Here is a 26,253-nt window from a genome sequence, read left to right on the forward strand (position 1 = left end):
TGACTATCCTGTTCTTAGATCAAGCATCGGCCGATCGTTCCCGGATGGGTGATCGCACGGGTTTTTAGTGACGAATCCTTGCTCCGCATACACGTGTTCTATAATCGACCGTAACCCCCTTAAAAATGCTAATGGCCATAGCTGCTGATGCCTACGATTTAGTTTTATTTAAATGGATGTAACAAAAGACATCTTAAATTATTTTTATTTAGATAATATAAACAGATACCTACATATTTTTCATAAATCAATTATCAATAGGTAACGTTTAACACTGGATTGCAAATATAATATTTATACGTAACTACTCAAATAAACGTTATTAAAATAATACTCCACTAAAACCTACCGAGTTCAAGGATACAATGACTTTTGTTAAACTGTCAGTAAAACGAATATACATGATATTATACTTCTTTATTTACGCAATCTAAGTAAATACGAATAGTATACAAAACGTATTAAAAACATGGTGTTAAGCCGGCCTATAGAGCCTGTATACAGTGTATGGATAATATGGATCGTCAGAAGCAACGATGTCACATAATTTAATACTTTGTACGTACTAGTACAACGGTTTTACCTAGTATTTGTGTACAACAAAATGAAACACACTAGCACACCCTCTTAACACATAATTGGTTCATATAATTTTATCATTTGCGTATCCGATTACCTACCTATATTATGCCTACTCCAATATTATATTATTGTGCATAATAGAGTTTTTAAATTATATGGAAACGAGCTTGGTACTTCCATAATATATTTTTAGATATTATGATATATCGACAGCGTAAATCGGAATGCCTACTGTTTAATAAAAATATATTTAAAAAAAATAATTGTGGGACATAAACGTAGAACGCTATTAGAAATTTTCCACTTCGAATAAAATGTATGAATCATAAATAATATGTTTTCATAAGCAACCATTAATTGTATATATACTTAGTGAGGATTAGGTAATTTTAACATTTTATTCGTTTCTATGGTGATATACAAAGCGTTAGAAAATATCGGTTAGAAAAATAAAATATCTGTCGCCAGCACAAAAATATATGTACGTTAAAAAATAAAAATAACGCATAATATATTATATTTGTATATAGAAATCATCGGCTTTTATTTCGTCGATAGAACAATTATTATTAACAAAACGTTCTTAGATATCATTTTAATATCAGTCCTTGTGCGATTGCTGCTTTCGCCGGCATTTCATTTAAATCCTTTTACAGCAAACGCGAGCAATCGAGCTTTCGTCTCTATACATACGATATCGCCATCATCGCCATTAGTCGAAAAATAGCAACCCGCATATACGTTACGAATTTTAGTGCCTCTTTCTTATAATATAATGACACGGTTGGCATCATCTTCCCGGCAGCCGCGTACTCGACAACTGTTATATTATAATTTATAATATATATTTATGAATATTATACGCGTTTGCGAAATAAAAAATCAAAAAAAAATCGAAAACCAACGATGGGGGGTGGTGCTGCTGTAGTGGGTCGGTTAACGACAGCTAGGATTAATCATGGACGCAAATAATGATAATTATTTATCGTCCGCGTCGCCGTGCGCATAACCCCGTCAGGCAAGTTAATGACGTGACGGTAGCGACGCGAGCTCACGCTAATAGAGTGAATTCGGTATTGTCAAAGAAAAGGAAAGCGAAAAAAAATGAATTGAAATACGGCAGTGGTAACAATACGAGCGAGCGCAACTATGGTGGCGGTGCATAGGTGGTGGTGTAGGGGTGTCTCCTTATCTCTGACACACGCCGCCGACTTCGATCGATAACCCCTTTACTCGATTTTGATATAGCATCCTCACCCCCACCCACATTTGAACATTCGTCAGAATTCAGAAAATATTTCAACACATAATATTATTACCTATGTTCTAATAATATTATCAATTGTCGGTCAGATAAAATCCCTGTCACTAAAATAATACGATATTTAAATATATGTTTATAAACACACACACCTCCTGTGGGTATACTTCCGGTGAACACGTCATCATCACCATGACCTAAATAACTAAACACACTTTATGTACGATGAATATTACAAATTGAGATTGTCTATATACATGCAGACCATAGATACTACCTTAACAACTATTATGTGATCGGTTAGAGTAATGTACTAATTACAACAAGTGAGTAGACGTTTGAAACTGTATATAATATGTGTAACATAATAACTTACAAGCAACATATTGTATTGAATCCTAACTAATTCACGAATGACTACGTTTTACATTTTGAACAGACCACACTTTTCTGTCCGTCATCAATCGTTTATTGAATATAAAGATAAGGTAATTTCACTTTGATATTCAAATTTATAAACATAATAGGATTTTTATTATGTTTTAACATGATATAATATAATAAAATATATAATATTATGAATTTATATGAAGGTGATGAATAACTTGTCTCCATAAAATATTTTTAATCTTTTAAAATAATGAAAAATGAAATGAGATTAGGTGAATTCTAATTATTTTATAAGAAATGTGTTGAAAATATTAAACTTTAATAATCCGAAAAGTGTAATTATTTATAATTTTTAAACATAATACGACGACAATTTTTATCTTGATAAATTAATAATTTAATGATGAGAAAAGATAACTAATTACCTAAAACTAAAATAATCCAAATGAATGGGTTCTATTATTTTTTTCAAAATTTAGTGTTTTTTTAGTATTGTATAATTTATTTTATGGTATTTTGTAGGTACCTCACAAAGTTGTTATGTTTAATCGTAAACGTTTGTAACCATAATATTTTATGTTTTTCTTTTCAGAGTTTTTAAATTATAGAAAATGTTGCGTGTCTAAATATAAAATCCTGAACTAGTGGTTCATTAATCATTTAAAATTTAAATATAAGGAGTGGTGAGGTATGTTTCTTTGTTTACCTAAACTTGAAAACTCATATATAATTGATCAATATTTGATAGTAATTATTAATTAACATTTTAAGAAAAGTTTGATTTATAAAAATTAAACTATAGCGTGTTGCTATGAAATTAAATCTAAATAAAACAATTTTTATTTAAAAACATTTGATAATATTATAATACATCAAAGTATGAAACAAATATCAGTTAAATAAAACTAAAAAAAATAGATACAAATAATAAAATGGCGATCAGCCAGTTCTGTATTTATCAATATATTTTAGGGAATAAAAGTGGACGAAGAGTGTAATAATAGTTCCTCTGTAGTGAAGTTAAATTTTTAAAATTTTGTTTGTTCATAATAACATTTGAAATGTTTGCTGATGTTATTAATTTTTTTCCTGTCTTTTATTTCGAACGATTACGCATGTAAACTAATGTATATAAAAGTGTGTGGACCAGAACATAGCTAGGCTTATAAAAAAAGAAACAGTGGAATTTAACGACCATATAGGTTTATGTTGTATTACCAACAAATCATACTCGTATGAAAGCGAAAACAGACAGTTAAATTAAATATTATGAATATGAATGCCGTTATTGTGTTTGAATATTAATGTACCTATGGTCTGTGAATATACATACAATAGTGATTATGGTCCAGTAAAAGTATCAACAAACCGAAGAGGCCATTTGGCATTTGCTTACAACTTTAAAATTACCTACCCATATTATATATTTTATTTTTTTTTTACAAAATTCTTCATTAGGCCATCTGTTACAGAGCTGAACAATAAGCTTGATTAATAAAATAATAAAAATAATGACACAAAAATAAAAGAATGAATGGGCTTATCAATAGAGGTACTTCGTCATGAAATATGACATATTTTAGAATTAGAATTTTTTAGTTGTACTCGACATGTTGTATATCTACCATAAAAATATACAATGATATGTTTCAATAAATATAGACACAATGTACGTTACTCCTGCTATTCCATATAATATGATATTTAAAATTTTGTTTTTGCTTATATTTAGTATGCTATTTGTATACATTTGCATGAAAACTTTCTAAATGTGTACGCTTACAGTTTTCACTTCAAAAACAAAAAACTGGGGAACTGCTGGAGAAACGTTTCCCTAGCACCCCACAAGAGTATATGGCGGTGTAGAGTTTTTTTCGGTCCCATTATTTAGTACCTACTTACGCAATTCGCTTGAAATTATATGCCCATCTTCGAAATTTGACGATCTTCCACCCAAGTTCAAATAGTGATAAAAACATTTGGGTATTTGCCCAGCACCCCCCCCCCCCCCCTCCAAATAGAATCGACTGCGTTATTGAGTTTTTTTGGTATCATAATTTTAGAATGCAGTTTGTTTCAATTCGTACGCTTGTCGCTTGTTTGAAAAAATAACGGTTGTAGATAAGAAAATAATTTTTTTTTGAACATTACGTGAGTTTTTAATATTAAAAAAAGATTTGCAACTCAACCAATAAACCTACAACCCAACACCATAAAGATAATCATGGAGGTGCTTTCCATCCATTCTTTATGTTATTCGTATTTGGGGGTAGTAGGGTATCGTATGTCAATGTAAACTTGTTTAAGACAATTTATTGTATGCATATAAATATTATATAGCTAGGTAGGTACTCACTCTTAATAATGACTTGTACCTACTATAATTATTACTCAATATTATTTACTTATTTTTAATTAAATTTTTGATTGATAGGTTATACCAACTACGAGTTAGTGGTATTTTTTGTTACCAAATATGAAGGTATTAAATACATTATTATATGTATGTATTTGGAAATATTTTTATGGACCACTTAAAATGAACCATACGTTTACTTATAATAGTTAATAAAATCTTTGAGTATTAAATATTTCTTTTATAATAAATGATTCATGGTAAAGCTACAGTTCTAGTAGCTACACAATTTAACCAAAATCCTCGACTGGCTCCTGTTAGTGGTATACGTAATTTCACTATATTCAAGTGGCAAACATTTAAGCGTCAGGAACCTGCGACCGTTTAGATATGTATCTCCCTGCGTGGTTATGTCCTGCGTTCCAAAGATTTACGGTTCCAACGAATCATCAATCTTCAAAGACTTCAAGGGTGTACACAAAAAAATATACCCAAGTTACGAGATATAGGGGTGGAAACTTCTAGCCTGAGTTCTTCACATTAACTCTCCGACTTACCACGGAAAAATCGTTTCGCAAAATACAATTCAACACTGTTTCAGCTCTGTGCTTACCAACTTAATACTTGAGAAACTAAACTATCGGAATTACAACAAGACAAATGCGTGTGTTATCCAAGAGTAAATGTACATATTTTGTCAATACCTAGTTTTTAAGTCAACACTATATAATTATGTATACGACGTTGTGCTTTCATAATACGTCAACACGTCATATTATGATATATATATTTCAATAAGTTGAACAATCATATTTATATAAGTATAAAGTTCTTGGTAAGCGACTCGTAGAATAGAACTTTTTTTCTAACACTAGTAACACAAACTTTGCAAATTCCAACTCTTAAGTGTACTATAATTTTGAAATAAAATTAAAACATTTATCCAATGAAATTTCAAAAGCATGTTGGACATGATCAACATAAATAATATGGTGTGAGTATCAGGTACGTTTTAAATCTGACGGACGTCAAATTAAATAGTTAATACGTAAATTTTTCAAAAATAAAAATAATAATCAACATTTCTAAAAATTGTTTACTTATATATTATGTCTCATAGTGTCTGTATCGCTTTATAGGTATCTACATATTGTGGTATTTTCACCACAAAATCCTATTCATGAATGAAAAAACAGTGAAGATTATAATTATTATATTCATAAAGTTATGAACTATATTTTAACTCCAGATATATTTTCTTAATATTATATACATATCGTATATCATCTGATATATTATTGTGCATTGCCGGTCGCTTAAAATGAAAAAAAATGTATTTAATAAAGTTATAATAAATGTATTTATTTGTTAAAATTGGTAATATTTTGCTATCATATTTAAACAATATAGGATTAAATTCTTTAAATAAGTTATATATATATAATATGTATTATGTATGTAATATGTATATATTCATAAGTGCAAACTAACATTATGATTTCTATGAAATTACCATAAGGGTTAAATTAATATTGTTCATAAGAAATAATAATTAATTATACACTTTACATATAAACAGCATTAAATACTTACATTAAATCCGAATTCGATGTAATAAAATAAAATTTAGGTTTATAATTGATTTATAACACTTTAAATCCCTGAGAACAATAATAATTATAAAAAGCAAATTGGAAACGTCAAACAAATACTTCACACAAACCTAGACAAGCTCTACATATAAGTACAATATATGTGTATTTCTAAAATATATAGACCAGAAAACAATTGTCATGGAATTCTTAAAACAATTTTAAATGAAGCCATTTAGCATAATCTAGACAAATAATTGTAATGAAAATTTAAAAATACACATACAACATTTATTTAAGTAACGATCGCTCAAAAATTTCTAAATTTGTTTTACAAACACCTATATTATGTTATTGTGTTTGAATTATATTAAAATCAACAAAATCAATTATAATATACAGAGCTAAAATAATGTGTCAACGGTTTTGATTAATCTTAAATGCACTGTTCGAAATTCGAAATAGAATTAAATTCTAATATAATTTTGTTGTATTTCTACTTAAAATTACAATTTCCCATATTTAAAGTATAATAATATTATGGTCATTTAAAATAGACTACAATCGTTAGTTAGCCAATTGTTGTTGTATTAATACACTATATAATATTATAAAGCATAATATTTATATTTTTGTGTTCCTATAGTTTTATATTTATATGTGAGATTAAGTATCAACCTATACATTGATTTTTTGTGTATTTCAAATTTTATTGATATTGTATTATTTACTTAAACTATTCATGTATTTTTTTACCTATACAATGACTACAGTACTAAAATATAAGCATTATAATAGAATCTTAGATATTCACAGTTCTTTGAAATTATTTGAAAATTAAGTAACGACATCGATCACTTTACACAATTATATGTTATTATTACACGCGAATATTAAATTAATAGTAAAATGAGGTTTCAAAAGTTCTGTTAGTTTTGGTGTGCCCATACGTATTTGTTCAGATGCTCTTAAATATAGTTGTGTATTAATAGGTTTATTTGTAAGCATTATTCTTGAGTTGGATTAATACATTCATTTTCGTTGAGTTGTTTTCGTATGACTGATGGTCCTATCCAACGACGTATAATAAATAACCTGGGCATTCTACTCAGGTTCATAAATATAATTGGAGCAATTTATTTATTTGTTTCGTCCATATAGTTAATAAAGTATATAATACAATATTAATTAATATTATATTATTATTCATACACCCACGTATATTATTTTAATTAATTTATCATAAAAGATTATAAATATATTAATTTAAAATATTTTAACAATGAAACCATGTATTGTATTACCTTACTTTATCAAACTATTAAATCACTAATTAATTTTAGCATTGTTTATTCTAAATTAAATATATCTGACCAAATGACACTGCGGAAGAAAAATGATTTATTTTAACAATTTAGGTATTGTATTCCTTATTAAAAGCTTGTATTACAACACAGAAAAATAACTAAACCAAAACAACTTTAGTAAGTTTGTAAATATTAGGAAATATAAATATAAATACGATCAAATATTTAAACATACTTTCTTAGTTGCTGATTGCATTTCCATAAACGTCATGAACGTATAATATATAAACGACGGCAAGTTTTTTTTATGCAAATTTGTAAACCCCATTTCGATAATGTTTGAGGAATTGTTAAGTAAAATCTTTATAAAAACACAAGACGGAAATTTCACGAAAAAATTCATAAAAGTTACATTTAGTAAAAATAATGTTAGGTACCTACTTATTTATAATATTATATTCAAATTTCTTGACTAAGAAATAACCCAAAAGTCTCAAATCTTATAAAAAAGGACATATTTGAATGATAAACAAATTGCACTCAAGTAATTCTTACTAATAATAAACTCGGGTACTAATTACTAGGTATTTTATATTTACAATATAACTTAGTTGTGTTTATTGGTTTGTTGAAAAATCCAGTAGGTACCTACTTATATTACTATATTACTATTAAATTATGTAACAGTATCTGTAAATTTAAATTCGAGAAGTCAATATTTCATAATAATATGTCTTCAAATTGAATACAATATAATATTATGATAATGTATGAACTATTTGTATATTTTGGTCTTATTACTATTATTTAGTAAATGTCAAATATTGTCTTAATATTATATAAATATATATGGTATGGAACTGTTATATAGTACATTATTTCTCGTTTTAAAATTACTATATTAATGGTTTGATAATAATAATCATAAAATGTTCATGGTTCTGTTGTTAGTTAGAGTTTGTAATTTAAATTTTCAAAAACGATTATAAATTAACTATTTACTGTCATGTACATCAGCTGTTAAATAGTTTATGACAAAACCATGTGTGTTAAATGTTTACAAGATTTTGATGTCGAAGAATGACGAACAGTAGCCACGCTCGAAAATAAAATACAATATCACACTGTTTATCACACCGCCTGAGTTGAATTTTTATGCAAAAAAAATTAGGAAAATAAACATTTAAAATTCCGGACCAAGTATATATTTAAATTATGTGCTCATGTTATTAAGTTATATTATTATAATATTATACAGCGTATGGGATGTTTGGCATTCATTATGATTCACTGATATCAACCCACAATAACGGAGCATTATACATTTCATAAAATTATTCACAACGTAGTTCAGTTTACCACGGTGTTTATTGGTATAGTTTAAAAATTTAAAAATTTGTTCGAAAATAATTTATTAAATATTTATTTTAAAAATATAGGTGCGATTAAAATATAATTTTATTAAAAATAAAATTACGGGTTTACAGTAACATTTTCTATTTTTTTCAAACATTAACATCTGTGGAATTTGAAAATTACGTTTTCCGAGTATAGTTCTCACATGAAACATTTTGATTAATCTTTCTATTAGGAAAAATGATAAACGTTGAGATTGTAAAACCGATTAATTAACTTCACATATCACAGGATCTATAATACACAGTACCTACGATAAAAAAATATGAAAAATATTAATTCCTATTCAGAGAAAATTTTGTGCATAATATACCTATGCATAGTATATATTCGAACGTTATGCGTAAGTGTGTAAGTTAATTAACACCACCCAATATCGAAGAATTGCATTGTGTCGTTTAACGGCTGTCGACCAAACATGACAATTAAGCTTATACAATACAAGATGCTGCAGTAGTAGTTTGGTTGTGTTCGATTTATGTCAGAGCTAAGCATCGATAAATTTTACTAAAGAAAGAAAATGGGTTGTGTAGGGTAGACATTAACGAAAACAGCGTAGTGCTTATGTGTTCCAGCCTTACTGCCAACAGAGAAAGAGAAAATATCACCCAGGATGATTGTCAATAGGTAACCCAAAAACCCGACCCCACATCCCAATAATACAACCTCGACTTTTGATACGAAAACAATAAGATTGGTAGTTACTTACAAAACACTGCGAAAAAATGATTGCAAGCACCGTGATTTGTCTTGCACATAGACACATAGTGAAGGTTTTTTACCATCAATGAACGGAGCATTACTTCCTAATAAATAATAGGCAGAGTCTGCAAGTTCTCGGATATATTATGTACCTAATTATTACTTAGATAGTAACGAATGGATTATTAGCAGATGTTTATACGACCGTAAGAGTATAGATATAATACAGATATAATATTATACAGCATTTTGTTGGTCTCGTTTCACAGGTCCACAAATTATAAAACAGTAGGTTGTACTATTGTCTATTGTGAGTTGTGACAAATTACCAAAAACAAATTTCGGCATCGAAATGTGCTTTTAAATTGTATGGTTGGACTAGATGGATTTTAATATAAAATGGTGGAGCCCCTTTCATCTAAATATGTACAGACAATACAAGGAAACTACAGATAGTTCCTTGTATGTATTGAGGCTCAGAATCCATACTTCAATGTTCACTATCTTAATGCTTATGAATAAAAAAATTATTCGTTTAATTACCAACACTTTGAGAATATAATTCAGAGTATAAAAAAAAACTTGTGTTATATAATTAATTACCAAATCACTATAATATGATAAAAATAGTAAGGAATATCAAAGCTTTATTTTTAGAAAATACTTTTCTATGAATATATTTGTTCAAAGACGTATTGTTTATAATACATAATATATTAATATGTATGCATAGGTACCTACCTACTTAATTAAGTACAATCGTATAATAGATTAATAATTAATGGAACTTTTTCAAACAAAAGCGTATTATAAATACCTAATCACATTATTTATACTGGATAGAGATATTATCATATTTAATAAGGTTCGTTGATTAGTTACCTACCTACAGAAAAAAAGTTGTAATCAAATTATTTTATACTATACAACTCTCTAATTATTAAGTACTAAAAATGCGCTCATTTTTTTTCTTTAAAAGAAAAAAATATATTTACGATACCTTAAAATACAATAGATGTGTCTATGATAATTATTCAGTTAATCTATTAATTTAAAAATACTATTGAAATGTATGTATAGTTAATTCAATTTATAAAAATATGTTTCATTAGTAGGTACCTAATGTTTTTAAATTGTTAGTGTGTCATATCGAATAAATTTTGCAAGCAGGTCATGCGTTACACTCATTCTTAAATAAAAAATAATAATATAAAAATACTTAATAATTTTAAATTATTATTTTATTTTTACAATATTTATTGCTGCAGTGGAGTAAGCCGAAGGGTCGTAAATGTTATAACGCGCATACACAGTGCACTTAAAGTAAAAATTAAGTATAGAACAGTTAAACCATATTTTCTACTTATATTATAATAATATTTAGAATGTACAACAGTGCCGTTTAAAATTCATGAACTCTGAATCAGGATATAAACTGTTAATGTCTCTTGATTTAATCAACAGTTTTTCAATCATAGTCATTTCCTCGATTGAATTATATTCTTACTAATTTAATCAAGTTGAATAAAGGAACCTACCTACCTTATTATTTAGTATAAAATTATATTATATATACATAAAAAAATTAGTAATGTTGACATTACAGCGTTGGCTGGGAATCAGCTATAGCATAGTGGCTTCGAAAAGGGTTTGTAGAAACTCTCATACCCAATGGCTACCAAAACGGTTATGATATAAAACGGATATTTAATATTTTTACCCTCTAAAAGAGTTAAGCCGAGGAGATGACAATTTTGGTGTAATAGGTGGAAGTTACAGAGGAAAACGGATAAAACGACTAATGGAAATCTCTGAGCAGTCACACTAAAACGCTTTTGATAGAGCTTATATATTTTTTATATAATAGACACAAACGTAAGCCTTTCTTCCGGAACGAATTAAATCAACTATGATGCTATATACGAATTTCTGCAGTCTTTTTTTATCAGTAATTCAGACAAAAAGTGTGGACAACAACACAATGCTATATACCTACCATCAAAAATACACCTTATATGTTTACCTACAAAATCGTATCACGAATTTAATCATTTATCTTCAAATTCTCTTTTTTCTATTTATTCTCTGAAATATCTTCCTAATGTGTTTATTCTACACAAGTTTAAATTGGATTTCAAAAGCACTTAAATGTTAATCATTTTTACGCAGATCCATTCACTCTTATTTAGTATTAAAAAAAATGTTTTCCCTGTATCTCCCTATATTAGTTAATACCGATAATTTACTTACTAATTCAACAGAACCGTAATGACGCCTGCTGAAGACACCACGTCTAGATATGAGATCATTAGACGACGATCTGAAAAAAAGTAAATTATTATTTTAAATTAATATATTTTTTAATTTTTAATTTTGTTTAAGTGGTAAGCTTTAAAAAAACTTTAACTACGATAAATATTATCCAGAATTAATTCAAATTAATCTACTCATAAGATGTTAAACGCAGGAAAATAAGCAGTTACACAGTATTTACTTATTTACTTATAGTCTAAAACTAATATGTGTATAATGTATATATTATATTATATTGTGTGAGTATAAAATGTAAAAAATCCTTCAATAAAAATATTTATAAATATTTCCAGTTCATGAATAAATAAATTAACTACCTATTAAATATTATAACAACTTATACGAAGACTATACTATTATCAGCCTAACTAAACAAAATATATTCAATATTATACACAGAGAAAATAAAAAAAAAATATGGTTTCTTTAACACAAATGTATTTATTATACATTTATACTAACTACTATTTTAAATTAAATGATTTTTTTTTATTTATTATTAATTATTCCGCGGAAACTTAGGCCTTTGGGTGGTTTTTAACTGTGTGGAGGATACTGTAGGTTTAAACACGTGTGTTTGTTAGTTTGGCACAATTTTCTAGTGGTCACCCGTAGGTATCTGCCACGCCCGGGTGGGGGATGGCAAAATTAAATAATATATGAGGTGTATTGCTTATGTGAAATTGTAGTTGGTGTTTTGTCGAGTATAAACAATAAACAAGTACCCAACTAACAATAATCTCATATTTTAAATTATAAATAATTGAAAAAAATAAATATAGTTCAGCAACAATAAAAGTTACTACTACATAAACTAGGTAAGAATATTAAGACGAAACAGATATAATCAATGAAAGAAAATCATTTGAAATGACATGAATCATAGCATACAATTAATTATGATAATATTATATATATTATATTGTAATTGAGTACCTAACTATTTTTATCTAGGTATTTATCAAGTTTCATCTGAGTTGAGATATGCGTAACAATAATTAATTGATAACATATTTTATTTACCCGTAGGGACATATTTTATAATTAGGTATATAAGAAAATAAAATTACTTCTTTGTATTTAATACAAGTCACTTAACACGTGTACTTTACACTGATATATTGCAAGTAATAATATTTGGTAATAGATCTACTATATTGATATTATTTAAAATTATGGTATTCACCTTAAGTTCACAAAAAAGGTAGGCTGTACATTTTTTTTTTAAATTAAAACATGTACTATAAAATAAATCAACTATTTTTGCTTATTTACTTATTTGCATAATTTTCTTTTAAAAAAGGATGAAAATAAGACAGTAGGTAACAGTTGTAAAACAATTTATTGAAAAAGTTTTTTCTAACATTAAACTTTAACAAGAAGCCATTAAAAACAGTGTTTTTGGCAAGCTTTTGGGTTGAGCTTTCTTTTCCCTACGGGTATCTATGTGTGTACATTATATTATTTCCCTTTGATAACACAAAACCAAAATATTTCACATCAATAACTTATGTTACACATTTAATTAACTAGGTAATGTTCTATACCAGTAGGTAGTTAAATATTTAAATGTATTACATATATATTTGTACGTACTATAATTTTAATTATACGATTAGACAATACTATTTTATAGTTTATAATACTGAAATTAATCAAAATAACTATTTATTTTTGTTTTATATAAAAATCACTTTAAGAGTAAACATAGTAGAATACGTATTTTTTAAATATAAAATGTTGTGATTTTTTTAATTATATCTAATGGTTATCCTATACCGCTATTACATTAATTGTCACGTCTTAGCAATACAAATTGTCAGTTTCAAATAATATAATGTAAACCTAAATTAAAATAATGAATGAGTTACTCTAACTGTTAATCCTTTATCAAAAAAAACTGTTCGAATTATATTTTAAATTTTTTTTAGTAATAATAATAATTTTAATAACAGTATAGTATAGTTACTTTATGTTTTTTTAACCTATGTCGAACTTTAGGACTAAGCCTGGATCCATGACCAGTGTCCCGTACTCCCGTTACGTTTATAAAAACAAATTTTTAATTCATTAACCTAAATCAAAATTAGTAAATATTACTTAACAAAGCTATTTATAGTAATATCAATATTATGACATCAAAAATATCAATTCGATGTAAATTAATACAAACAATGTTTTGAATTGAGCTCAAAACGATAACATATTATTATTTAACATTTACCAGTGAAAAAATTAACCGCATTCATGAATTTGACAAGGTTTTCAAATCCCCGTGCTAGTGCACATGTTGCAAAGCTTCAAAACACGAAATCGAGCATTCATAAGAAAATATCAAGTACATGAGAGTTTACGCTTGTATGCATTTTTATGACAAAAATTCATAAATAAATTCAAATTTTCCACTTGAATTGATACCGTAAAATATACAACATTATGTACTCAATAAAATTCTTAACGACTCAAGTATATTTGCATTTAGAGGGATTCAAGAAAAATATGTATACGCCTAATGTTTTATCTTATAGCATTATTTAGTGTGCATAGTTGATTCAGTATGTCACTATTTTACGATGGAAATATTGTTAAAAATAAACATTACCCAATGGAAATGTGTTTACAAAAAGACAAATCTAAATATTACACGTGCTATGAATTATAATTTATTTTTATTTTATCAAAAACTATTTGCTATAAATTACAAACATCGTGTTAACAATTTTAATTGTTGAATATGACTGGTTTTTTTCAATGAATTACAGCCCACAATGTAGTTATTAATATTTAAATCCTAATCATATTCAATATACTACGCAGTACACTGGCTAGTACGTACTCATAATTACATTAATTCTCATCCGGTAATTATACATTATGTTACCGACGTGTGGATGAAATAAATATTTCGTGGAAAGAGGTGTGCCACCCGTGTGTACTTACCTACTGTTGTTTGTTTGTTTTGTTTATTTATTATTATTGTTTAAGAGTTATTATTTTAAACAATTACGATCAACTGTTCTTCGTCGTTACTAATTTTGTTACTATTTAACAATGTACAATTTAAACAATAGGTATACGATAAAATTAATCTAAATTATTACTTAATACATTATTATTATAATTTTTTTAAAATAGAATCTAAATTGTGTGCCCTGATTTATAAGAAAAAAATATTTTTGAAATAACTATGGACGAGGAGGAGGTCTCTAGGTCTCTTCTGTAAGTAACCCTTACGCCGTGTCCAAAGTAAATGCAGCGAGTGCGTGCGATTTATACTCAGACCGTGCTGTTCCAATTGCGTCCGATGCGGCGAAGCTGTTTTGTTTATAGACGCATCGGACGCATTTACTTTGGACACGGCGTTAGATTTCCAAAGTTGGTCGGTAATTTTTTTTGTTTTTTGGTTGAGGCTTCGACAACAGGTCATTGGCCTGTGGGGGGAGGGTACTGTAGGTTTTGAATAGGTGCGTGTTTGTTTTGACTGAATTTATAAGTGGGCACCCGTAGGTATTTGCCATACCCGAGTGGGGTGAATGCCCAAAGAAAAATGCCACCCGTGGCCGAGTTCGAACCGGTGACGGTGCGCGTTGCAACCAACGCCTTAGTCCGCTCGGCAACTCCGTTCCCCTCAATAATTATTATTGTAAATTATTAGACAGGAAAAAATATGCTTAGTTATTTTCAATACCAAAGTATAGTTTAAATTTCCGTTATTCTATACAGAGTCTATACTTACTATTTGGTAATAAATGTAATGATTACTATTGGAAATTGTTTTTTAGTAAATATATTTCGTAATGTTTAAGTGCAATCTGAGGTGGGTGAGTAAAATGGAATTGGAAGAAAATGGAATTTTCACATGATTTTCTAACCTTAGCCTAACAAAAAATGTAAATGGACGAGCGAATTATGGGTTTGGTCGTGCAAATACGTGCTGAATAATGATGGAAAAATGTGGGAAATCCAAATATTTCACTTCGGGTCGGTGCTGAAGACATGTGCGAATTAGGACAAAATATAATTTATTTCGATGCAAGTGCCATGCAAATACATGCTAATTACTAGGGATCAAAATTTCGATAAAAATTGAAAAAATTTGGGTTCATTTAAAATTTCCGAAAAAATGGTTTTGACGAAAAAAACTGTTTTTTTTTTATAAAATATTATCATATACCTCCAATGAAGTTGTGTTGTTCCGTATTTTCCTAATAATTAATATTTTCATTACTCATTTGTTAATCGTGCGCTGTCTATATTTATCTACAACTTCATGTAATATTAATTATAAAACATTTAAAAATACAGGTGGTTTATTTTCAGGGGAATAAACTCTTCCATATAAATATCTATTTGATATGTAACTACGTTATTTTTAGAACAAATATTGAAATATCCGTATTAATATTTTTAATAGATTAAATTTTAAATTTAATAAAATGAAACATTGATAACTGTATTGGCAAATGTGAAATTACAATTACAGGTTCCTTATATATTTTTTTTTAAATGGTTTTTTTTTAACTTAGAATATTTTAATTTTTAAGCGTAAATAAAATTTTATTTTTCCGAAAATTCAGATATTTTTTAATTTTCCAAAAGCTTTGATTTTTTTTGGAAATGTATTATTTTAATATTTTCCAATTTTTCCACATTTTTCAAAGCTCTGGGAAAAAAAGATTTTTTTCAGAAATTTTCCCAAATTTTCCCGGCATTTTGATCACTCCTAATTACGTCCTCAATATCAGAGTTGGGTAGACACAAATCACTGACCCCCCCCCCTCCCCTTATTTATCTTTGATTTACGCTTGAACCAAATGCATTCAAATTATGAAATTTGTCGTGAAAATTCTTGTTATTTACATGATAAATAATTGCATAAGAAAATTTTCAGTTGTGGTGGATTTGGGGACATGCGTGTTATATTTCTCAACATACAAAATATTATAAATTTAAGATATTGAACATCGTATATAAAAAAAATGCTGTATTCAGTTTAAAAATAGGTAGTCGATACTTTTTAAAATTATTTTAGTGTTTTTACATTACTTTCACTAAACGTAAATCTGGAAATATCAAACAATATGTTAATTTAATATTTTTAAACATTTGATGACATGCCAAATATTCAGTATAAATCAATATAGCTGATATGATCTATAATTCCATTGAATAAAGTGTACTATGGGGTATAATTTTTCTTTTTATGATAGCGTATAACATTTTTTTACGATCCAAATACCACTTTGAGAAGTATGATAACCTGATGCACCGTGGGAATTGAAAACGTTTTTATGGATTTATCATGAATCTGGTAAGTAGTCCCATGCTACGACTCGCGAAATAGTACCTAATAATTAAAAATGTTTGTAGCCAGCTTGTCATTCGTCCAATAATTTCAATGTCTTGTGTCCACTGTGACAATAATGAACATTTGGTACAACGCAAAATTTAAAGATTTGTTTAAGATAAAACTACTATGTAATCCCATAAAGGTTTTTAGATCTAAAATCTAAATAAAACAATTTCTGGAACTTTCTACATTGGGTTTCATATATAAGAATGAAATGTTAAATTAACTTTTTGAAAATTGTTGTTAAACCCATACAATTAACAACAGTTCCATTTTATAAATTTTAATCAAAATAAATTTAAGTATTACATAGGTACGATGTTACCTAATCATTCAGAAAATTTTTTTTGTGAATTACTATGTCTCTACTCTAATCAGTATGTATACCTACATTGAATAAAAAAAAATAAACAACATTCTTATCAATAATCTAATAAGACTAACATTATAATTACATTTAACTTAAAATCTTAACCTATACAATTTTAATTTTACTTTGACTAATATTATGAATAGTTTCATTTTAGAAGTACCAACAACATTAATAATTAAATACAAAATAAAAATCCTATTGTTTTGCAATTCGTTTTCAAACACAATATATAATATTATATACGATATTATAATATGGACTGAAATATTTTAAATTACTATTATAGCCTATTAAAGATAACCTACTGTATATACATGTATAATATTAGTATGTATGTATTTTCAACGGAATTAAATGTAAAAAGCGGTATATAATCACTATAAATTGAGAATTATATTTAAGTACTTACATATAATCTATGAGAATGTTAATAAAAATGCAATTTATTGACTTTCACAGTAGATTCTCTAAATGTAAAATAATACCTACTTTGAAAATGGTTTTTACAATATTATTATTTATTATGGGTCACTGTTATTGTGATTCAGAATTCAAATAATGAGGACTCATTATTTAATAAAAAAATAACTTACAAATATTAGACACTATAATATACCGATATCTGAACACAAGAGATAAGTATCAAATATCCGGTCTCTAAGTTTTTTTTTATTTTAATATAATTAGTAAACAAACAATAAAATCATGTTACATTTTCAAGCTCCTCGAATGGTTAGCTAATTTCAAAGTTAAAATTCTTTGTTGGAGACACCTTAGCCGAGTTGTATTATTTGAAACTAAAATTAAAGTTTGTTATTAGATGAAACTATAAGAAGTCATTTACTGATTAATAAATTATATTTTATTTCAATGTATTAAAATAATATTTTTAACATTTATAGAACCTATTTAAAACTTAACATTTTAACGACTCTAAATTACAAAGTCCATTTGAAGCCGATAAACGGTTAACTTTTTGATACATTATATGTTAGGTACTTTTAGAATACCTAATATTAATTTTTAATGTGAGTTTTTGGAAAATACCTACAAAAGAATCAATAATTATTTTTTCTACACAAAACTTAATGCATGGGTAATTGAATTGGGGTTTGCTTATTGATGATCTGAAAATCTTTGAAAACGCAACACAAATATTATCTAAAATAATATCTAAAAATAGCAATATGTTACTTAACTAAATATTTTTCACGAAAAAATAATGTAATGTTGTGTTGTTTTTTATGGCGTGTCAAACAGAGTCTATAGTATAGTCTATACTATAATAACATGAATAGTCATTCGACAAAAAAACCAATACGCTATTCATGTTTTAATATAATAATATCGCATTTGGCCGAATTATCTAAAGATATCAAGATTAAATTCTTTTTTTACGGTGCACTTTCAAAAATCCAAACCTCCCGCTACAAGTCATAATAATAATAATAATATTGTAGGCGTTAAGATTTTGCAAGTTCAGGACCTTAAATCAATTATCTTACACCACACACCGCGCTTATTTGTCCCAAACGTCGAGTGTATATCTTAAGTATGCAACCCCACGCGGACGGTGTTTCGTTCGCGAACAGCTTTAGTAAAATGAAAATACTCACAGTGCGGACGAGGCCCGCCTCCTGTTGAGCTCTCTGACCGGTATGGCGGCCGGGTGAAGGAGCGTGGCCAGGCCCAGCCGTTCGACGCACAGCGACCTGGACCGGTCCCTGGCCGCTATGATGCCAGTGGATGACGCGGCGCGGGGAGGGGCGGCGGCCACGCTCAGCCGCCGGCCACCCGGTAACGTGGACGGCGGTGGCGGCGGCTGCTGTTGACCGTCCCTGTTGTCCACGCCTCGGAGACGCGACACCAGCTTCATGGTGGTCGCCGACGACGTCCGTTCGGCGTCGCCGGCTGATCCGTCGCCGCCGCCTCCGACGGACGACCGCCGTCGCCACGCTCGCGAGTCCGTGTTGGAAACGACAACAACGACAACAATGATATTACGGCAATGACAGTCCGACGGGTGTTCCGGCACGCGGCTCTTACAAATCGGTTGAACGTCGCGGGCGGAGGAGAGTTTGTCACGAGTTTCCCGCGATTTTCGACTTTTGTTATATTTGGAATGAATACTCGAATACCTTTTAAAAAATAGTATTCAAATATTTCATAAAAATAGTATTCCGAATAAAGTATTTAAAATACTTTTTAGTTTTTGTTTTAAATATTATTCAGAAAAATTTGATATTAGCGCCACCATATATAATTTAGTAAATCCAAATATAATATAATTTAAGTTGTTGATACTTGATTTAAAATATGTATAATAATTAATATTGTAAACATTTCCAGAAATACAAGGAAAAAAATTTTTTACATTTTAGGAAATGGATTTTGAATACTTTAATCGGAATACTACCCAAGATTGGTAGGTAGGTTATAAGTACTATAATATATTATAATTCGACATAAAGATAATATTTTTTAGTGTGAAAACTGCGATGTGTGCGTGTGTGTTAATGTGAATCTATGTCTCCACTTATCACCCACCCTAAAATCCCGCCACCACAATCTCAGAAAATTCTGAATATTTTTACATAGAGATAATTTAGCAACTCAGTATTGTAATGAATAATAATATCTGTATCGCCGACACTTCATCACCATCGCCCTCCCGTCATCCGTTCGGTAAATACAATAACAATATTTAATATTATTATCAAGTTAACCAAAGTTGTCCGTTATTGGTTTAGAAGGTGCCATTACACTCTATCGTGTCCTCCATAATTTAATCACAGTTTTTTAATTTTCTAGATGCTGTTCTTATTTTTTTATTATACCCACCTACTATGTTCCCATAAAATTGAAAAATATTAAATTTATCGACGTGCGGTTACAGTGGCCAAACGTTCAGGTCTGACCATTGAATTGTTACTACTGTTTAAACTCTGAAAGGTTACACTGGCTAACCTCTAATCAGGTTTTAAGTATTTCTACGAAAGTTATGTAAACAGATAATAGTAAGTACTAGGTACTTGAAAAAAAACCGTTGAACAATATTTAAATATTAAGTACTTAAATGTACTTTTAATTTTTAACTTTAACTAAACCAAATTTAACAACTAATTGTTTGGTGCAATAATTTACAAATCGTTGTGAGAATTGTATATATTTGGATACAAAAACCAGCAGTTCAATAATATTGGAAGTAGTTTAACAACACGTGCCATTCTTGGAAAAGACTCTTCACAGGTAATAATCCAAAAAAAATATAAAATAGTATTTTATGTTGATAATCAATTTTATTTAGTTTCAGCCCAGCTACCAAACACAAGAGATTTAAAAATAACAATACAGCGAGTAGGTACGCCACGCTAAACAAATTGCCCCAGCCAACCCAAATTCTTTACATTTCAAAATACCAGATTCATTCACAAAAACATAATGTGGAGAGCAGTTTCTTTTTTTTCGACAGTGCAGGTAATTCTGGAAATTTTGATAACTGAATTTTAATATTTTTGACATGAAAAAATTAAGAACTTCTAACATATTCAAAACATTGGTTTACTGACGGTACATTTTCATGATGTTCCAATTTATTTTACCAATTATATACGAACCATACAATTCAGTTTTCTAATATCATACCGTTGGTATATATTTTGTTACCGGACAAAAAAGAAAGCACTTATAAATTAGTTAGAATACAATGTTTAATAATTTAAAATTAATAAAACCAGATTTAAATCCAACTTCATCCAACTTGCATCCAACTTCGAAAAAGCAGTAATGAATTCTATTAAAACCGAATTTCTACTACGTTTTGTCCACTTAAGTCAATCCATATGGAGTTATATTTAAGAATATGGTTTATCAACTGAATATTGTAATGATCCTGTATATTTGTTCTGAAAAAATTAGCTGCGTTTCCCTTCGTTTCAACAGAAATGGTAACAGAATACTTTGAAGGCCTTTTATAAAATGAATTTTACACAAAATATGAAGAACTGTTGTCACCACTAATTTCATACTTCGAATGTACTTGGATTGGAAGTTTAGACAGAAGAGGAAAACGAAGATCTCCCTTATTTGCAATTGATATTTATAGTTGTTTTAATTGTTTGAAAGATGATCTCCCAAGAACCAATAACAATATTGAAGGTTGGCATAATGGATTTTCTGCGCTTTTAACACCTTCGCATCCTACCGACTATATAGAAATTTAATATTTGTTTGAAAAAAGAAGAAAGTATTAATAAGAGGGCTATTGAACATCTTATTGCTGATGTACCAGTAAAAAATCAAAGTATAAAACTACAGCAAAAAAAAATGTTACATTTTTGCGAAGATTTTGAAAACCGACCACACAATAAATAGGTACTTACTTAGGTTAGCCCATAATTTAAATTTAAATAAGTGATTTATAATATAATATAATGTGTATTAAGCAATAGTAATGATTGTAACATGGTTTTAATTAGGTATTTTATTATATTTCTTATGTTTAATTAATTTAGTATATTTTATTAAACATGATGCGCTGACTTGTCTTGCGCTGAAATGTTATAGCTGAATTGTTATGCGCTAAATTGTCCGCAACCTTTATAATCATTAAAGGCTATTATTTATGTTATTTTTACTATCTGAACCATCTTGTATTCATTTAGGGAGGCACTGTGATTCATAAATAAAATCATTTTATAAAAAAGTTATGAGCACATAAATTCAAATATGTAGATAAATTTGTCCAATAAAATATATTTTTTATCCAGGGCACAACTCGTGTATCAGTAATTTTGTCAGGACACAAATCATTAACTGCAGTTTTGTGGCGTTAATCATTAATATATTAAACATTGAAACAGCCTTTTTCGTGCAACTGTGTTACCAAGGAGAGGCAGAATAAGAATCCAACCTTATCTTTTAAGACACGGGATTAAAATTTAAAGATAACAATAACCACTTTAATTTAACTGCGTGGTGTACACAGACATTAAATAAACCGTTAATTAAAACTAATCTTTGCATGTTGCGATCATGTGTGATCTTTAAAATATAAGCATTGAGGATTTTCAAAATTTTTAGTTTCTAGAAACACTGTACTTTCACCATAAGTGTATTATCCTCCTAATACGTTTAATATGTCACATAATATGAATACGTTTTTTTTTTTAATTGTTCCTGAAATGTATGAGGGAATTTCGTGTTACTGTTATCTGCTCTACCGGACCATTATTTCTGCAAACGAACTTCGCTCCCCCCTCCCCTCACACAGTTCCGCAGAATAATTAACTCCGTACATTGTTTTGTTAATTATTATTATGACTATATTTATCCCCACTGTTCTATTTTTTGTCTTTTGACGAGTAAAAACCGGTAAATGATTTTTTTTTAAAACCAACTTAAATAAAACGAAACTATCCATTACAGGATGATTAGTAGTTGCATGAATTTCATACAATTTGTAAAATGTATTTACAAAGGCTAATTGTAAAAATTAGAAATATAAACTACCAAAATACTCCAAACGCTTTGACTATAGTTCATGAATATCAAATATTTAATTTACTACTAATGCGAAATATACGAATATCTCGAATAAACACAATTAATTTATTCAAAACAATAATTTGTTGTTTGAACTACGTATATAAATATGATAATAAAATGTAATTAGGTATATATTATATTATTACTGTAAAAGTACGAATAACTGTGAAACCTACCAGTGAATCGATTAATGTAAGAATTTCGGAATGAGTTTAGTCCCCGAATGGTTTTTGTAGTTCATACTTTTACAAACGAGATTTGGTAAATCTTAGGATAAACGACCAGTGTTGGTGAAAGTCTAAAATTGTTTACCAATTATTGTGTGATATTTTTCCTCTTGCTTTATACTCAGATAATTTAATTAGTTATTACAAATTACAATAGCATACGTTATCATAAAAACAACTACTATTATTTTTTATGTATATTAGGTACTACATTATAGCTACTAGTTTATTAGATCCCCCAAAAAACAATCCACCAAACTCCGTGTAAAAAGAAAGATAAGTATGAAAAAACCAGCTCTAAAAGTTGTGATATAATTTTATAGCTAAGTCTTTGAAATTTATCATTTATATTAAAATAGTCTGCTAGATAATTAAAATTAGCTTGACGATAGAAAATTATTAAATAACTTTTTTAAAACACTTAAATTTATTATGGTAGTTAAAGTCGAGTACTAGGCACTAGCTAATGTAATATCTAATATACTTAAATAATAATAGCAATAATTTTTATGTTAACGTATAGGTACTATTGTAATTTGTAATTACTAATTATATTATACGAGTATAAAGTAAAGGGTAAAATATCAGTGATTGATAAAAAAATTTGGACTTTCACCAACACTGGTTCTTTATCCTAAGATTTACCAAATCTAGTTTGTAAAAGCCCGAACTATATAAGTCATTCGGGATTTGACCAAACTGTTTTGTGTACCCTAGGCTTCACCGGTATTCGTACTTTTACCATAACATAAATTTATAATATAGGTATTACCTACTATGTAATAATAAATATAATATCATATAGTATGTGTAGTGCACTCGACAAAAGTGTATCCGTGTTCATGACAATAGAAATATCTAACAAAATAACTGGACATTTCAAAGAGGAAATGCAAAACAATTTAAAAACATATTGTGATAGAGGAATTAGAGTGTTTCGAATTGTCTATTCGTTGGCAAACATAACGCGATATTCTGCAGTTAACATATCTACCATGGCATCGAGTATGGATTAAACATTACAATCTGCACTCGATGTTTAAAGTAGAGTCAACACGTAATAATTTATTGTTAATCAAAACACGATTTGGCCACGATATAATACTGTGTAGTGTTATATTATTTTAAAACCAAAAGTTTTTTGATGATATTATTAAAACACGTATAGTATACTATAGTATAGTGTGTATGCAGTTCATACTAATATTCTATACGTCGTGGTAGATCGGCGGCGGTTCCTTCGTTTCATGGAAAAAAATATTTGTCAACGACTACAACAATGACGACGGCGTATAGATACACCTACGGTGGTTTAGAAAGGTGAGCGGATTTGATTTTTCGATCAAACTGACGATATATATATAATATATATTGGGATATGATGTTTAAATGTATAGAAGGTATATTATAATATAATACCTATATAATAATATATTTGATGAAAGACGCCGTGGCGTTGGGAGATTGCGAGCGTTTGATATATTTTCTTCGTTGAACGAAAGAGGACGGGAAAACGCGGTGAAAACGAGAGAGGAAAATCGGAATAGAAAATAAGACCAATCTGCCAGCTGAGTAAATCATTTTACGTACGTCGAAAATATACGCGAGCCGCTTTTTTTTTATCTGCGTTCGACGTGCCGACGCCGACTGAACACTACAAACGTGTGAGGTATAGAAATATATTGTGGCGAGCATCATATACGTGTACTTCGAATCCTACGACGTTGCGTGGGGTAGTTGTGTATGACAGAGTAAAATTGAAAAACCACAGGTTAAATTGGCCGTCGAGCGCAAAGTCGGTGGAATTTTTTCTGTCAAATTTTCGGATAAAATGGTTTTTGTATATCGTAATATTATTGATATGTATGATTTGAAATAGTTGAAAATGATTGCTTTATATTTTTTACCATTGCTTGTCGTGGTGAATTACACTTTTAATTATTCACTTCTCGTATTATTGTAAATTATTGTAAATATTACGATTTTGAATAGTTTAGACAAGTGGAGTAATACAACTATGATTTTATCATAATCTATTAACAAAACTTTAAATTGTTATAAGAAGTTCGAATTACAATGATAATTCCATAAAATGGCGGTCACCGAAAGAACCAAAAAAAATTATCTCTATTATTAGGTGATTTCTCTCTCTCTCTCACACACACACACACTCTCTCTCTAACTCTCTTTCTCTCTCAAGAGACAATACTCAACAAATCTAAAAAAAAAAAGAAGTCCACTTTATAAAAGATAACAGACTGTCGGAGACGACCGTTAATATAAGTTGAATGTACTTAGAATGAAGAAAAAAAACATGAAAATTGACTGAGAAAATGAGGCTTATGTTGAAAAAACTCGTATGTACATCGACCGGGCACTTAGAGTTTTACGTGCCCGAAAAAACCGATGCCAACGATGGCCACGCGTAAAGCTATTGAATTAAATGTGATAAATATTATTACATTCGTACCAAAATCGTAATGAAAAACATAAAGGTACGTATTTTGGCGTAATGCGTGCAAAAAGTAACAATAGACTGGTATCGAGATTTATTTTTGAAATCACTATTAGATTTATAGGTTAAATCAAACATTATTGTTATTTCTTATTGAACAATTTAAAATTGTATTTGTATTGTATTGAATTGGTAATAAGTAATAACTATTAATAATAAGGGACTAATTCGTAATTACTCTACAGATTGTGTATTATTTTGTGTGACAATATTTCGTAAACGTTAAATTTTAATGTGAATGCCCCGTTATTATAAAGATGGTGGGGGTTTAATATTTTTTGGAACTTGTCTTCAAGAGATAAATCCTAAAAACAGTTTTGAT

At 28.5% G+C, this 26,253-nt stretch overlaps 1 protein-coding gene across 4 annotated transcripts in view; it reads right to left on the reverse strand.

Moving 5' to 3' along the window:
- LOC132948234 (GTPase-activating Rap/Ran-GAP domain-like protein 3) overlaps positions 1-26,253 on the reverse strand; it is a 385,560-nt gene that overhangs the window by 93,761 nt on the left and 265,546 nt on the right. For 2 of the 4 annotated variants that reach the window (XM_061018620.1, XM_061018619.1), the window contains exons 2-3: positions 19,259-19,780; positions 11,857-11,926 (exon numbers count right to left, since the gene is read on the reverse strand). In XM_061018620.1, coding sequence (XP_060874603.1) covers positions 11,857-11,926; positions 19,259-19,518 — 330 coding nt within the window. In that variant the 5' untranslated portion in view covers positions 19,519-19,780. The remainder of the gene's footprint in view (positions 1-11,856; positions 11,927-19,258; positions 19,781-26,253) is intronic. The other 2 variants (XM_061018621.1, XM_061018622.1) reach the window with 1 other exon arrangement.

Source organism: Metopolophium dirhodum, chromosome 7 (genome assembly GCF_019925205.1).
Source record: "Metopolophium dirhodum isolate CAU chromosome 7, ASM1992520v1, whole genome shotgun sequence".
Classification (NCBI taxonomy): domain Eukaryota; kingdom Metazoa; phylum Arthropoda; class Insecta; order Hemiptera; family Aphididae; genus Metopolophium; species Metopolophium dirhodum.